Source organism: Dichotomopilus funicola (genome assembly GCF_033296635.1).
Source record: "Dichotomopilus funicola strain CBS 141.50 unplaced genomic scaffold C8A04scaffold_16, whole genome shotgun sequence".
In the NCBI taxonomy this organism is placed as follows: Eukaryota; Fungi; Ascomycota; class Sordariomycetes; order Sordariales; family Chaetomiaceae; genus Dichotomopilus; species Dichotomopilus funicola.
Genome location: NW_026944037.1, coordinates 261,304 through 276,332, shown reverse-complemented (window position 1 = coordinate 276,332; position 15,029 = coordinate 261,304). Strand labels below are relative to the sequence as shown.

Genomic DNA, 15,029 nt, shown 5'->3' with positions numbered 1-15,029 from the left:
CAATTGGCGGCTGATGAGATGAGGGTGTGAATAAACAGTAAACTTTGAACCAGATGTGAGGCGTTGGCAGATTTGTTTCCTCGCGTCGCAGTCGCAACGCGCGCGTTTGACCATTGGCGCATCTCAGAGTCGTGCCGAGTTAGATCCTCGCTTATTACGATGCACCGCTAAAGGGTTATCGACGAGTCAACGTCACATATATGCGTTAATCCGATTTGTGACTGTAAAACCGGCGCCAACCGCCACATGGGAGAGAGGTCTTATTTTCTCGAGGTTGAACTTTGGATAAACGACATAAGACATACGAAGGTATTCAGACCTCTGGCAGTGAATTGTGGGATCTCTCCCAGGAGTCCTTCTAATAATACATCCCAACCTTCTCTCCGTACCTCAAATCTCTGGAACCCCGTTGTCAAGGAAAAGCTGCGTTAGGGATATAATGAGATGGAGGCTGGGTAACACAGTTCGGTCATCCCGGGACCGGCGTGTTGGAGAGTCGGGGTGGTGGGAAACAAGATCGCTTCGTAAGACCCTCAGTCCCAACTATCCTCCCAGTCAGTATAATTCCTAGCTTCAGCCCAAGAAGGATCCCAAGCGGAACCACTCACCCGGTATCTTTTTGTCTTGTCGTTTCGCCATGTCCCGCTTCGTCCTTCCCCTACAATAAAACATCAGCATCCCGCCATCTTTACCTTGTAAATCGCCGACCGGGAAGAATGAGACTGACCGATATCCCTCCTTCTACCACCAACCGGTTCATCTCGTAGAACTGGCTGATCACCGTCTGGCGCTGTAATTCCAAGGCACCATCAGCAAATGTTGCAAGTCAAAAAACCCCAACCACGTCATCCTATCCCTTACCCCCTTCCACCCGCCCGCCCTCCCGCAAGAACTCGAGAAAACCCACCTTCAACATCTGCAGCTCCTTCTGCCCCTTTTGCACAAGCTCCTTCACCTTCTGCTCATCCTGTACAGCCTTGTTTTCCCGAAACGCATCCCTCGTGCGGCGGCGGGCATATTCGCGAAAATTGTAGGCCGAGAATTGACTCCCTTGGCGAAGAAGCTGTCGGTACTACATGTGGCGAAAAGGAAAAGGGAAAAAAAGATTAGTCTTCGTTTGGAATGGGACACATAGCCCGTCAATCTAGTTAATGGGAGGCGGGGTACAGAGCATGCCGTCTTGGCCAGCGACCGTAAACTGCGTGCGTTGTCGCTCCGCAAGCTGGGAATGTAATGGAAATCGAGACGAGGCGGGGAACATAACCCACCAGCGAAAGCACCCTCTGTGCCGACTCCGGTTTCGCGGCGACCTGCGCGGCAGACATGATCTTTTTAATCTTGCACCGGGCTTGTTGAAAAAAAAGACCGGGCGACGTTGGGGGATGTTGTTCGTGGAACCCCAGAAATTCCTCGGCGTTAACAGCGAAAGCTCCAGCGCCCAAGTTCGGGATAATCGGAGATGGCACGTCTTATCGCGGCTTCTCGGCGTCTATCTCGATAAATGCATATAAGGGGCGACACTCATCCACCAACTCCGGAAGACACAATTCTGGGGATTGTGTTACGCAGTGTTTGAATTGAAGCCTCAAGGTTTGTTTTCCGAGCCTCTTAAACTAAAACTGTACCCGGTCTCGTCCAAAATAAAAATAAAAATGAAAGTCCGAGCCAGACGTCTAGATATAATGAAGAGCACCATCCTCCCCCGTCCACTTTTCCGGCAACCATATGTAGCCCGGCGCCTGTTTCAACCTGTAAACTCCCATCGCTAAGGCCCGCCCATAATAAGCAGATACACTAAACCTCCGACATTCCACTTCGACCCAGTTCTACCGGATCTCAATAGCCGTACATATCACCACCTCCAGCCCAGCTCTGGTGTTGAATGCCCGTTGAGACCCCGTCCGACATGTAGTATCCCAGCTCATGCTCGTACCCGTCATTCATAGCCAGTGCCTGCTGTGGATAGTATCCCTGTGGTGCCGCGTGAGGATCGTAAACGGCCCCTGGCGGCGGTGGCGGTGGCGCGCCATTCCCCGAGACGCCTTGCGCCGGCGTCGCGGCAGTCTGGTGAGTAGTATCAAAGGCTTCAATGAGCAGCCCCAATCCGTCAGCGGCCGGCCGTTGCTGGCCCCCGGCCACTTGTGGTGGTGCTTGGCCTCCATGAGGGACGATGACTTGTTGTGGTGGCGGTGGCATGTTGGGCACATGCTGCGGTTGGGGAACAGGGAGACGGAGGCTTGGGTCCGGGTACACCGTTGTCGGTCCGGGCTGCTGTTGTGTGTTAGGGGCCGTCGTGTTCGGCGTTTGGGTTGGAATGCCGCTTTTGCTGTCGGTAGCCGGAGTTGAGAGGCGCGGTTGGATCGGCTTGACAGCTGGGCGAATTGGCGTTGCTTGAAGAACATGGGGGATTGGTTCTCTCTGCGAGCGGTGGTCAGTTTTTTTTTTTTTGTTAAAAATAAAAAAAAAAAAAAAAAAGCAAAGAAATTCGACCGTAAGGGTGTGACTGCACTTACGCTATCATCCATGCTCCCTTCTGCCCCAGCGGTCGTTGCGTTTTGGGATTTATGGAACCTTTCTAGATGATCGTACCAACGAGATGATAAAGGCCATATGTTCTGGGTGTCGGCAAGAATCGAGAGGATGCGTTGGACCATCACGGGAGCATTTCGTGTGATCGGTAAATCGTAAAAGACTAGGAGACCGTAAGAATCCATGGAGAAGATCAGGGGTTGATTGAGTTCAAGATGAACTGAGCACTCACTATTCGTAAACTTGCACAGATAGCACGCCAAAACACCACAGGTGTAGTAGCAAAACACCTGCAAGATGAAACATCAATATCGCTGATATAGCAAAGCGGCTAGGGTATGCTTACAGCCATTTGGGCCCCCGGGCCTTCCTCTCGGGATCTATCCGCGTAGTGCGTTTCGATTTGTTCGTACAGGATGCTTACGTTCCAAAACAGCTTGGTCGCCATATTGTGCCAAAAACCCGTCAGCTCAGGATCGGATTTATTGTCAGATATCATCCTAGAGTGTGCGGACCAGGGGTCAGTTTAGTTGCCTAGGACAGCTCGGGACAGCAGCCGGACTTACTCGTGCAGGTACGCTTTGCGAATGACAATGTTGCAGAGGCGTGTGATCATGGTCACACTCAGGTATCCCTACCTAGGAGTCAGCAAAAACCCGAGCACATGGTCAATCATGAACATACCAGGTCTTGTCCTTCGTGTTTGTAACCCTTGAGAAGGAGAGGGCTCCATCTATGGTCGTTCGGGAGCCCATCTTCCCAGTCAGCTAACCGTCTTTCCATTTGGGCATACTCGCTAGTCGGGTTCCATGGCTCGGGGCTCCGATTGTTGTTGACAGCTCGCCGGTAGATGGCGCCCCAGTATTGGTGTACCTGGATGAGTGTAGCGAACAGGGATCTCCCTACGTCGGCAACGAGGGCAGGATTCTCGAGAGCCGGCGGTGTGCCTTCAAGGGCGGCCCTCGACTTTGGTTCTCGTGCGTTCGCAAAGTCGTCCTCGTTGCTAGGAAGCAGAGCTGTAATATCGCTAGCCGACAACAACACGGGTGAATGAGGCCCCGAGTGCAGGTTATCCTGGCTATGCAGCATCCACTTTAGTGAATTGTTAGTCCTGCTGATGAGAAGGGAAGGCTACGGGCGTCGAAGGCCTTAAGGGTAGTCGCACCAAAGTCCTCCGAGCGGATTCCGCCCGCCTAATCAAATCTTTGGTGGGATTCGGAATGGCATACGTCTCTTCCCGATGTAACTGCATCAAGGTTGCCATTCGCATCGCAACCGCCATGTTGATCTATTTCTTCGTTAGCAACCCACATTCTAGTCAAGGGGAAGAGGGCCATGTGCAAGACGTGAACACAACACCACATACCGAGCTCCGGTGTTTCATCCCGCTCCCTTGTTGCGCGATGCTCAGCAGGTAAAACCCCTGGCATCTCTCGAGAGAAGGCTCCTTGTAGAGCTCATTTTGGGCGAGGGCTGAAGCGCGTTCCATGAATGTCTCAGAAGCCTGCACTGCGCTTCCATACCGCTCGACCAACGCCGGCGTCAGTCGAGCCGAGATGCTGAGAATACCCAACAAGAAAAAGACGCTAACGGATCGGTGCTGGGTCCGGAGGCGCTCTGGGAACAGTTGTTTTGGGATGAAGCCGAGTTGGAAGTAGTAGCGAGTAAATTGGGCCACCGACGCGATTGTCTCCGGTAATGGAGGCAGAAGATTCCAATCGTCAGAGTTCCGAGTGAGACTAGATGCACTCGAGAGGCCCGCGCGTGGCGCGCCGAGACTGTCCCGGCTCTCACGGCGAGCTTTGGTTTCCTCTCGCTTCTTGCTCTTCTCGGCCCTCACTCGAGGGTGCCGATACTCGCGGTCTTGATCTGGTTGGCCGCGGACGGGGAAGATGCTTCGAACGCGCAGCATTAGCAGGGACTGCAACTACACAAGTTCAAATTCAAATAAACTGGGTGTTGGCTCTCACCAATCGCCAGGGCCGAGACCGGCATCTTCACAAGACCGGCACGGTGGTTTGGCTTTATCGTGGTGACATTTGCTCCTCATACGGCGGCATCTAGCATTGCACGTTAGGTCTCATATCCTCCATCCTTCTCATCGCATTAATCATCTTCATCGCCAGCTCCATAGCTAATAAGCGAGCCCCGATGCACCTTCAGGTCTTCAACACAACCCGAGTGACCGTTGGAAGTAAACTGCACTGTCTTGCCGGCGGCAAGTCGCGCGTTCACATAAAAAGCCACCAACTGCAGGACTCGTAATCGTATAAGAAACACGCACCTTCGGCAAGCGATTGGGGCCCGTCGCCGGATGGGCACCGCCTGGCCAGTTTCCGCAGACTGAAGCTGCGCCGAACCCGGGTTAGATGGAGACACCATCGACTGGCTGGGCGGCTCCATCTCGACGTCCATTTTGGCGCGTCGGGGCCGCTCGTCCGAGCTGAAGTGCCGTGTCCGGACGCCAGATGCGGACAGTACCTAAGAAAAGGGTATCTGTCTTATCGTTCGAAATGTGAATTATTTGGATTCCAGAAGGCGTGCCTTGCCGGACGAATGTCGCGGTGAGGTGGGGCGAGGTCTCAACTGTTGCCGGCAGGGCAATACAGGTCCAATCTGAGGGCGTCAATTGCCAGGACGAGCTCCAGCCGAGAGAGCTTGTTTGCGGCAGGTGGGGAATTGCCGGCCGCTGCCCAGGCACTGGCAGGCAAGAAAGTTGTAAAAGGGAAGCAGTACCCGCCTTCTTGTGTGGACAGTTTTCCGCCAGGCATCAATGGTTTGATGAAAAGGAAAAAAAGAGGCAGCGCCCAGTCTCGCCAGGCTCCCAGTGCAAAGCTTCGGGAATACGCGAAACCTTGAAAATCAACCCGGGCCGAAAAAATGGAGACTCGAGACTCCGGGGTGTTCGTCTGGGGCGCGTCCAACCTTGAAAGCGTGGCACACAGTGGAGGAAAATGAACAAAGGCTTGACAGGCAACAGGACACGGACAGTTCTGGACATCACCGCTATCGAAAGTTCCATTCGGTTTTGCTGGGTTTGAGCTTCACATGTCCATGTCGCAACCTGAACACCCACCAAACCCCCGGACTCAGATCGGGAAAGCCCCCGATTGGAATTTTGGTAAGAAAACCCCATATTTCTGCAGTGCCTGGAGTGTCATCCAAATTACGCACTGTGGGTGGGAATCGTGACTCCCCAGCAACAAACCAGGGTTCTGCATGGGGTGGGCCTGGAGCCGGAGCATCTTGAGCGGCCTGAACTCAGGTGCTCAGGTCTTCTCCAAGCCCTGATGTTCAATGCTCTGGTGATCGAGAGGCCTCGCAATGTTGGAATTTCAAGTCCTTGCGTTTAACGATACCACCCTGTAACACCATGGTTGCCTGCCTATACGCTTTGAGTACCTAGGTAATCAATACACATACACTAGTCCTTGAGGAAACCCAACTCCTCCACGGATGACACAGCAGAGGAAGAAACGTCTAGGAGGAAACTAATATAAGCCGTCACTCCCCACTTTCACATGAATACATTTTTGGAGGTCCCGTCCTAATAGACCAGGCCGTCGACATTTTTTCGCGTTGTACATACCCCCCGAAACCTCCCATGGGGGCATCAACGGGTTCTGCGACATTGTGGAACCTACGAAGTATAACGGGCCAAACCAAGCAATTATCGGGTGCAAAAGTGAAGACAAATTCAGCAAATTGTCAAAAAAAACCAGAAGAGCGGTGGCCGGATAAAGTCTCAAAACACATCCACAAAAAGTACCATATTTCGTCTTTGCTTCATATGATAGTATGCATGGGGGGGGTTCTGTTCGTAATAGCGTTTCCCATCTCACCGAGCATCGGGTCTTTCGTCTACTCGGTCAAAATCACGCACAACCAACACAAGCCATTCTGTTCCGCGCCTTCTTTTGGGGGTAATGATCCGTTTCAAAATTCTACATGATGGTGCATTTAGTCCCAAGCCTCAACATCCTAGAAGCCTGGGACAGTACATGGGGGTTCTCTATCCTCATCCCAATACAATTCGCCTAAAACACGAGAGGACATTGATAACAACCGAGAAGAAGTGGGGGAAGTAGTGAAGTGACTTCTAGGGGTATGGTGTCATTGGGGAAGGTGTGAAAGAGTCTATATACACATTGTCTGTGCATCTCGGTGCTGTGTGGTGGTGGGTCGTGCCGTGCCGTGACATGCCAGGTCGTATCATCTCATTGCGCGTGTACGTTCTGCGTCAGGTGGGCGGGGATGGTGTTAAAATGTTCTTCTCGGGGCTTTGTCTGTTGGTGCGTCAAGCCATGGAGACGGCGCCGAGGCCTGCCAGGAAGCCCTGGAGGGGTGGTACCAGCAACACGGGCGTAATTGCTGTGCTAGCGGTGAGTTGGGGGCGCCGTCTCTCACGTTTGCTGCATGACCGTCTGTGTGCCACCGATTTGCCTCTTGACTTGTTCGCGTGCCCAGCGAGCCGTCTCTAGGGTACGGGACTGGAACTCCCGGTTTGCGCGCGTCTCCTTGATCATCGCCGTGACCCATTCTTGGCGGAAAGCATCAGCCAGCTGGCCGTTGGGGTAAGCGTCCGCGAGATCACTGCGGAAGAGTTAGCTACCTACTGTTTTTCCATCTCTCAGCGGATATAAGATCACTTACCCAATCACGCCCATCGCAGAACGCATCAAAGCCTCGCTGCGGTTAGCATCGCTGGCAATAGTGTTGAGGAGCTCAAAGATAGAGGACACAAAAGGCTCCAGGACATTTGCTGTGAAAATCACGTTAGCATTGAAAAAAAGCCACCGACAGGATGCGTTCATGCACCTACTTTTGCCGCTCGCCTTCATCGCACCGATGATTCCACCCCACGCATCCATAATGCCCTCACGAAGAGCAATGACGTAGTCAAACATCTCGTAGGAGCCGTCGGCGCCGGTAGTGATCGTGGCGGCTTGTTGCAACACCTGGGCGACAATAGCAAGGTACGTCTCGAAGTGGCCAGTAATGGCGCTCGCAATATCGCCAAAGCACTGGAGGATCGCGGGCTTGAACTGGTTCGCAAGCGCAGCGCTCTAGAAAGAGGTACATCAGTCAGTTGAATTACCCCTAAGAAAGAAAGAAAGTTATTAGGTGAGGTACGAACCCTAAGGTTGCTCAGCAAGTAGTTCATAAAGTTGTCGCAGTACGGCTGGCTCCGCTCGCCCAAGGAACGGGTGATGTCGCTGACAAGGCCAATAGCCATGGAGCAAAGACTCGGCTCTTCCTGGTTGGCGAGGGCGTTGTAAAGGAATGGGGAGAAGGCGTCCATGTATTTGGCAAAGTCTTCTTCCATCGCGTTGGCGAGACTGCTGATGGTACCAAAGACTGATTCCGGCACGCTCGACTTGCCGTTCACGGTGCTCAGGATCTGCAGAAGAATCTGCATGATTCTGTCGCCCTGGGGGGCAATCTCCTTATCCACGCGTTGGGCAACGGCCTGCAAAACGGTGCAGAGGCTCGTTTGCATGTCCTCGAGAATGATCCTGTCCTCAACGCTCACGACCTGCTGCTGCAGGGGAAGCGTCTCTTCCAGGCGTTGGATGGCCACTGTGCAGAGCGACGCGACGGCGCTCAAGCTATCATTAGCGGCACTTTGCACGAACACGTTCAGGACTTCATACGCCGCCGTCCTGACAGAGGGTTCGGCGTCCATCCTTCCGGTGACCGTCAACAGGTTGGTGACACTCTGGTTGAAATGCGGCGTAAGCGGGTTCTGCGCAGCGCCATATTCGCCAGCGAAACGCTCGGCAACGTTCATCAGTGCCCAGCAGCACGATGCTGCCATCTTGGGGTTGTTGATCAGGCCATTGAACAGCGACCGAACCAGAGGGTCCAGGTGTTGCTCAGGATCAATTGCCTCGGAACAAGACTCGGTGATCCGACCAAGTGCATAGGCTGTCGAATCTCGTACGTGAACGGATGGATCCTCCATCATACTAATGAGTGGTTGGATTCCAGACTTCACGATCGGATCCAACAGCTTCTCCTCTGGGCCATCCATAATGGCGCCGAAAGCGGAAACTGCGGCGTCGCGATGATGCCAATCCTCATGGCGCAGGTTGGCCTCGACGAACTGAATGACCGGCTGGATGACAGCTGCCCCAACCGCTTGAGCATACAGCTGTAGTGACTGGTAAGCGGCACGCGAGATGTTGTATTCGTCGTCGCCAGCATCTTCATCCTGCTTGGTCAAAAGGCCGAGTAAGACTGGCACGACCTCGTTGGTCGCGACACGGCTGAAGTTGTAGAAGGGCCGCATCTGGTCGGAGCTCTCGACTTGCGCATTGTCATCCTCGATGTTGATCTCCTCTTCGCAGACAGTGCTCCAGAATTCAACCGCGAGCTTGGCAACATCTTCGTCGTCGCTCTTCATGCCTAGGATAGTAAGACCAAAGAGAGCCTTCTCCATGTAAAACCTCATGTTCTCGTAGTAAAGGGCCATGATGCGGTTGAGGCAGCCAAAAGCGCCTTGCTGTATCCGCGAATCCTCGGCTTGTGTAGCCTCACAGACGACCTGCATGATGTAGTTGCGCTCCCCCTCGTGCTTGAAGTTGTTCCCAACAAACTCGAGAGAATCACCAAGGGCAGTGATTGCAGCGAGACGAACCTCGCCATTAGGTTCTTCCTTCCGCGCACCTTGCACAACAGCGGTCAAGATGGCGTTGGAGTGCGCCACTAGGCTGGCTCGGAGCTCAGTATCCTGGCTCTCGCAGATGAAGCCAATGGTTGTCAACGAAGACTGCTTCTGGTGCTGCGTTCCTTCACTGACGTTGCGCACAAGCACATGCATGAGATCGGGCCACTGGTTTCGGGGAAGCTCGATAGCGGCAACCGCAGCGATGACTTGGGCCGTCGCCTGACCAGCCTGGGCGTTTGTAGACGACAGTGTCTCTAGGGCCAACTGCTTGATGCGTGTCTTGGAGTCTTGATCGGTTTGGTTGAGCCATTTTGCTTGCAGTTCGGCCTGCCTGGCGAATTCGCGAGCGGTAAAGGCGTTCTTCAAGGCAATACCGGCGGCGGCTCGAATATGCCCTTCGGTGGAGTCATTCGCAAGGGCTTGGACGAGTGTGAGGAGGTATTGCGACTAGTATTCCAGAAAGGTCAGAGCCAATAGACAATAGTAGGACGAGAGGCTAGGGGGTATCTTACAAAGTTATTCTCGGCGGCGTGGTTAAGCTGTTGCTCGGCCGCATTTCGCAGAGTCGCGTCTGGAGGAATGTCAGATAGGGGGACAACGCGATTGCAGGGTCTCGCCGTGGCCTTTGCTTTCCGAAGAAGAAATTTAAAAACATAGGTGACTTACCAGCACTCAACGAGTTTGTGAGGACAGTGTTGATGTCCGGTGCGCCTTCCATGGTTGCGGTCTGGATGCTGAAGCCAGAGATTGAGGTGATGGAAAGCGGGGGCAAAGGGGAAGAAGAGGAAGCGTTGCCAGGGAGAAGAACGAACAAGCCGTTCTCAGCCAAAGTTTGCGCGGGACACAGGCGGGGCCGCTGGGATCCACAGGGCAGTTATCGGACAGACCAGAGGTAATGGGTAATGGGCGCCAAAACCGCGGTTGATGTCTCGACAAAAGAAAGCAGTGTGCGAGGGATAGTGTGAGATGAACAGATCCGAGGGCGCGAAAGCCTACGGGTGTTGAGGCGGTAGGTTTGTGCGGTGTCCAAATTTTTGTGTCAACAATTGCAGGTCCCGTTTGGTCAGGGTGGATGCCGCCAATACAACACCCGACTGACGACTCCCTCAAACCTTCCCAAAAGATGATTCTGGGTAGACGAAAATTTGCGGGGAAGCGTGAATCACGAGGTGTGTGCTGAGGGAAACGATAGGGTAGTGTTAAGTTGTCTGCTAAGAGGCACGGAGCAGATGGAGAAAGTTAAGTATGGTACAGATTTCTTTCTGGTCTAGGTTCGAAGGAAGGTTCGAAGGCAACAAGAAAAGCGGTCTTTGGGATGATGCGGAGCTGGCAAAGCAGGCAGGCATGTGCGCGTGGTGCGGATGCAGCAAAGCTGCCGTGGGCCTAGGCGCTCAGATCTCACGCACTGTATGGTCAAAGCCTCGGCCACCCAAACATACTTAGAGATGCCAAAATTCAACACAGTGCGAAATAGTGGAGGGCTCCGCATCGAGTTTGACAACCCCACACAAGATGCCGTTTCTAGCTCGACTCAGGCAGAGTGTTCACTGGGATATCGTGCGCCGTGCATTGTGCAAAGGTCCTCCCTCGAATTTCACTCGCCAGCGGGCAGAACACCGCTTCTGTCTTTCTTGGTTCCAACTGGTAAGATAATACCTAAGCCAACCGTCAACTTGCATCGTTTGTTGGCTGGCCCAACAACTTCGGTATGCTTTGTCCAGCTCCCTCTCAGCAAAACGGCGGGTTTGGTGGGTCCGGGGGGGCAAAAACACACACAAGATGGAAGATCCACGTGAGGCCGCCGTGAGTGATGAGGAGACCTTGAGAGGTAGGTCACTGCTAACTATGGCCGCCCACCACCATTTGCACAAGGCAGGGTCGTACTCGAGAGGAATGGAAGAATAGATTAAACGTCTTGAAGCTGTGTGCATCCCCCATATATTTCCTTCTCCCCTCCCCTCACTCTGTAACTCAGGTACCAAAAACACCTAATACATGCACCATTGAACGGAAACTTCTTCCACTTTCTGTTTGATTCGTGATGAATTTGTATCGTCCATGGAGCGGGCACGTATTCTTCCACCTGTTGAATAACTATGGTAAGTGTAAAATCCTAACAAAAAGGAGAAAAGAAGGGAAAAAAGCAATACATAGCATGAGTACTCCCTATTAACTCCGAATCCCCCTTTCTTATTGACTCACTCAGCTGGTAGCCGCCCGGCCGGCACTTAAAACTGGAGATGTCGACTCCAAGAAGTAAAAAACAAAAGCCTGCGTAGAGTTGCATGAGGTGCGATAACAGTAGTACAAATTTATTATTGTCACTTCACTCCTATCAACTATGATGCGACGCTCCTTACTATTGGTAGCAGCAAGTACATGAGCCAACTTTTGTGATACCCTCCATATGATCCATTTTTTTACCCCAGAGACAATAGAAGAATGCGAACAACAAATCTGGTCAAATTCAAGCACGCCCCAGATCTCTCGTAGGTCATTCGAATCAGACCTAATCAGCCCTCGCCGCGAGACTTGTGACGATGTCGGGGACCTGGGCCGACCCGTTGGCGCCCTCGCCGGCCGCCTTCGGGATGACGGGACTTCCCTGTCGGCTCGGAGTAAACTGCGCCATATGTCAGTTGCAAAACCCGGAAAATGGAATGAACAGAACCTAAAAAGAAGACTTACGTTACTCGCTGCACTCAGGAGAGCGCTCAGGGAGCTTTGTACGACATCTTCGTGGAGGCCCACACCCCAGACCTTCTGCTTCGTTCCGGCCGCCGTGCACTCAATGTATGTCGCGGCCTTGACATCCCGTCCCCTCCCGACGGCGTGCTCCTTGTAGTCCTGGACATCCAGGTCAATGCCGACCTTCCGGAGGGCATTGGCCAGACTAGAAATCGGCCCGTTACCACGGCCGCGAAGCTTGTATTCGACGCCGTCAATGGACACAACACCTTCAAAGACTCGCCTGAAGCCAGTCGTATCCTGCGTCTTGCCCGGCTCAGGCGGAGCGGGGGACGTGGAGCGGTCCGGTGCAATGGTGTAATCCACAATGTTGAAACGGGCGGTCTGGGTGAGGAAATAGGTCTCCTTGAACAGATCCGTGATTTCCGTCGGGAGGAGTTCCCGACCTCGTTTTTCGGCCATGTCTTGGACCACCTTTGAAAACGCAACCTGGAGGCCGCGCGGTAGGTCGAGGTACAGGTGCTGTTGGATGATCCAAGCAGCGCCGCCCTTTCCGCTCTGCGAGTTGACGCGAATAACGGCCTGGTAATCCCGCCCGATGTCCTTGGGGTCGAGGGGGAGGTATGGAACTTGCCAATAGTCCTCGTACTCCTTCCCTTCGTCTTGGCGTACCTGGAACCCCTTTTTGATGGCGTCCTGATGGGATCCGCTGAACGCGCATACTACCAGAGAACCTCCGTATGGAGCACGCGGGTGTACCTCAATCTTGTTGCACTCCTCTACTACCCGAATGACCTTGTTGAGATCGGAGAAGTCGATGTTGGGGGACACACCCTGTGTGTAGAGGTTCAAGCCAAGAGTCACGAGGTCAACATTACCAGTCCGCTCCCCGTTTCCGAACAGGCACCCTTCAACCCGGTCAGCGCCAGCCATCTGTGCCAACTCAGCCGCAGCCACAGCACAACCACGATCGTTGTGCGGGTGGAGAGAGACACAGATCTTTTCCCGCTCAGTGATATTTCGGCAGAAATACTCGATCTGGTCGGCGTAGACGTTTGGCGTGGCCATCTCGACGGTAGCGGGGAGGTTGAAAATAATGGGATTCTCCTCGGTGGGCTCCCAGGCCTTCTTTACCGCCTCGCAAATCCGGACCACGAATTCCGGGCTGGTATCGGAGAATGTCTCTGGGCTGAATTCGAAAGCCCATTCGGTGCCGGACTGCGAGGGGTCATCCTTGGTCAAAGACCGGACCAAAGCCGCACATTTGCTGGCCAACTCGACGCTCTCATCTTCCGAGAACCCAAAGACGATCCTCCGGAAGCATTCGCTCGTGGCAAGATAGATGTGCACGATGGCTTTCTTGGATCCCTTGAGAGACTCGACCGTGCGGCGGATGAGGTCCTCTCTGCAGGGTGATAGGACTTGGAGCCAAACGTCGTCAGGTATGGCTCCTTCGGTTTCGATCAGACGCCTTGTGAAGTCGAAGTCGGTTTGTGACGCCGACGGGAATGATACCTCAATCTCCTTGTAACCAAGGTCGCAGAGCAGCTTGAAGTACTCCCATTTCTGCTCGCCATTCTATTCGGACCTTGTTGTCAGCCAATTGCTAAGGTCAATGCCTCCCAGAGGTACTGTGTGACTCACCATGGGGTCAACCAAGCTCTGGTTACCATCTCGAAGGTCCGTTGCCAGCCACCGAGGCGCTTTGTCGATGGTCTTGTTCGGCCATTGGCGGTCGGGAAGGTTGAGAGGTGGGAACTTCTTGTATTTCGTGGAAGGATCTTTGAGCCTGCCAGCGTAACGAGTTAGAACCGACGTTTATTGTAGCACCGATGGGCTAGGGAGGCTGTGGTTCGTTGACTTACATCGGCATTTTGGCTGGGGATGGGAAACAACCCAAAAAGTAACACTATACAGTCGAGGGACAGGACAGACTTTTCTCGAGACCAATCGCACTTCGCTTCGCGATCCGAATCTCAACAGGTCCAAAAGGGCAATCCGTTTCTTCCGTAGATGACACTGACGTGGGTTGAAGATTTGAACAAAACAATGCGCAGATCGCTGCAAGTGGGGAAAACAAAACGGTTACAAATGGCTATTGAAGGGGAGACCTTGAGTCATAGGGACCTGGGCGAGGAGCTTTCCAAATTCTTTGCAAGTGCCTTTTTCCCGAGTTAAAGAAAACGGAACGACTTAGCCGCAAGCTTACCCCACCGCCGGACAGACTTCCCTTCGCCACCATTGCCGGCCAGCACGCGAGTCTTTGATGGAACTACATCGGTTGCGCCGGGCAGGAGGCATTGTGTGTTGTGCGTTTGGCGGGGCTCCAATGATCTGACAACACAGCCCCTCCTTTCCTCTTCATGTTGCAGCCATTGCGCCTGGTCGAATTAGTCAAGTTGTCATGGACAGCCAGTTTTCCTCCGATTACGATACTATTTTAAGCAACTATTGCGAATTCTTCGAAATCGGTTCGGACCCCGAGCGCATCGACTGCTTCAAACTCTTTTCAGTCCACCGCAGGCAAGCACATGCACATGCTGTGATGTCCCGGCTGTATTGAAGAGCCGGTTTTCAAGTTCTCAAGGACAACCACTCACAGCACATGCGGGTTTCCGCTGCATGTGGAGGCCTTCATCTTCCCCACAAGCGGGGCACAGTCTTGACGGCCCAGGGGCTCAGCGAACATCGGATGTCAACTTCCAATGGCGAGACTGAAAGGCGAGCGAGGTTGCGAGGTAAGAAAATCCGTGTGGGGACTTTGCGTCTTGACGATCGGAATTTGTACCATATGTATTATGTTAGTCGAAGGCCTTAGAGATGACATGACACTGCGTGAGCATTCCATGCATTTCATTTGACTAAGGTCATGTAGGAAACGTAACCTTATTGGGCGTTTCAATGTTAAAACATCCGACTTTCGGCTTTCGGTCGTTCAGGAGTCAATGATGTGGACGGCCGGAGGCCGAAGACCTGAAGACGAAACTCTTTGTCATGGACGGTTCACTTCTTGTCAAGTCCATGGTATTGTGGACTTAGACTGTTCAAGTTTGATCAGGAAGAACATATATTGGTATAAAACCCCCCAAGCCCTACATGCGCCGTCTTAACCCGCTGCTCCAATGCTAAACCCACATGATAT

General features: G+C 53.2%; 4 protein-coding genes across 4 annotated transcripts; all 4 read right to left on the bottom strand.

Annotated features, from left to right (window-relative positions):
* Window positions 1-533: 533 nt before the first annotated feature.
* Window positions 534-1,325, bottom strand: C8A04DRAFT_26881 (uncharacterized protein; the record flags this gene model as incomplete). The annotated part of the gene is made up of 5 exons (XM_062780085.1): window positions 534-543; window positions 609-658; window positions 728-790; window positions 908-1,072; window positions 1,269-1,325. 5 exons carry the CDS (start codon window positions 1,323-1,325, stop codon window positions 534-536), a joined length of 345 nt encoding a protein of 114 aa, XP_062638744.1.
* A 511-nt stretch (window positions 1,326-1,836) lies between these two features.
* On the bottom strand, window positions 1,837-4,932 carry C8A04DRAFT_35863 (uncharacterized protein; the record flags this gene model as incomplete). Its single annotated transcript, XM_062783328.1, has 10 exons — window positions 1,837-2,418; window positions 2,514-2,692; window positions 2,762-2,819; window positions 2,876-3,029; window positions 3,096-3,163; window positions 3,214-3,621; window positions 3,695-3,817; window positions 3,896-4,424; window positions 4,500-4,589; window positions 4,814-4,932. 10 exons carry the CDS (start codon window positions 4,930-4,932, stop codon window positions 1,837-1,839), a joined length of 2,310 nt encoding a protein of 769 aa, XP_062638743.1.
* A 2,000-nt stretch (window positions 4,933-6,932) lies between these two features.
* On the bottom strand, window positions 6,933-9,917 carry C8A04DRAFT_26879 (armadillo-type protein; the record flags this gene model as incomplete). Its single annotated transcript, XM_062780084.1, has 6 exons — window positions 6,933-7,122; window positions 7,183-7,291; window positions 7,352-7,595; window positions 7,667-9,646; window positions 9,712-9,770; window positions 9,866-9,917. 6 exons carry the CDS (start codon window positions 9,915-9,917, stop codon window positions 6,933-6,935), a joined length of 2,634 nt encoding a protein of 877 aa, XP_062638742.1.
* Window positions 9,918-11,708: 1,791 nt separating this feature from the next.
* C8A04DRAFT_26878 (2-isopropylmalate synthase) lies at window positions 11,709-13,760 on the bottom strand (the record flags this gene model as incomplete). The annotated part of the gene is made up of 4 exons (XM_062780083.1): window positions 11,709-11,822; window positions 11,888-13,465; window positions 13,532-13,676; window positions 13,753-13,760. The coding sequence occupies 4 exons, from the start codon at window positions 13,758-13,760 to the stop codon at window positions 11,709-11,711; spliced, it is 1,845 nt and encodes a 614-aa protein (XP_062638741.1).
* Between the last annotated feature and the right edge of the window lie 1,269 nt (window positions 13,761-15,029).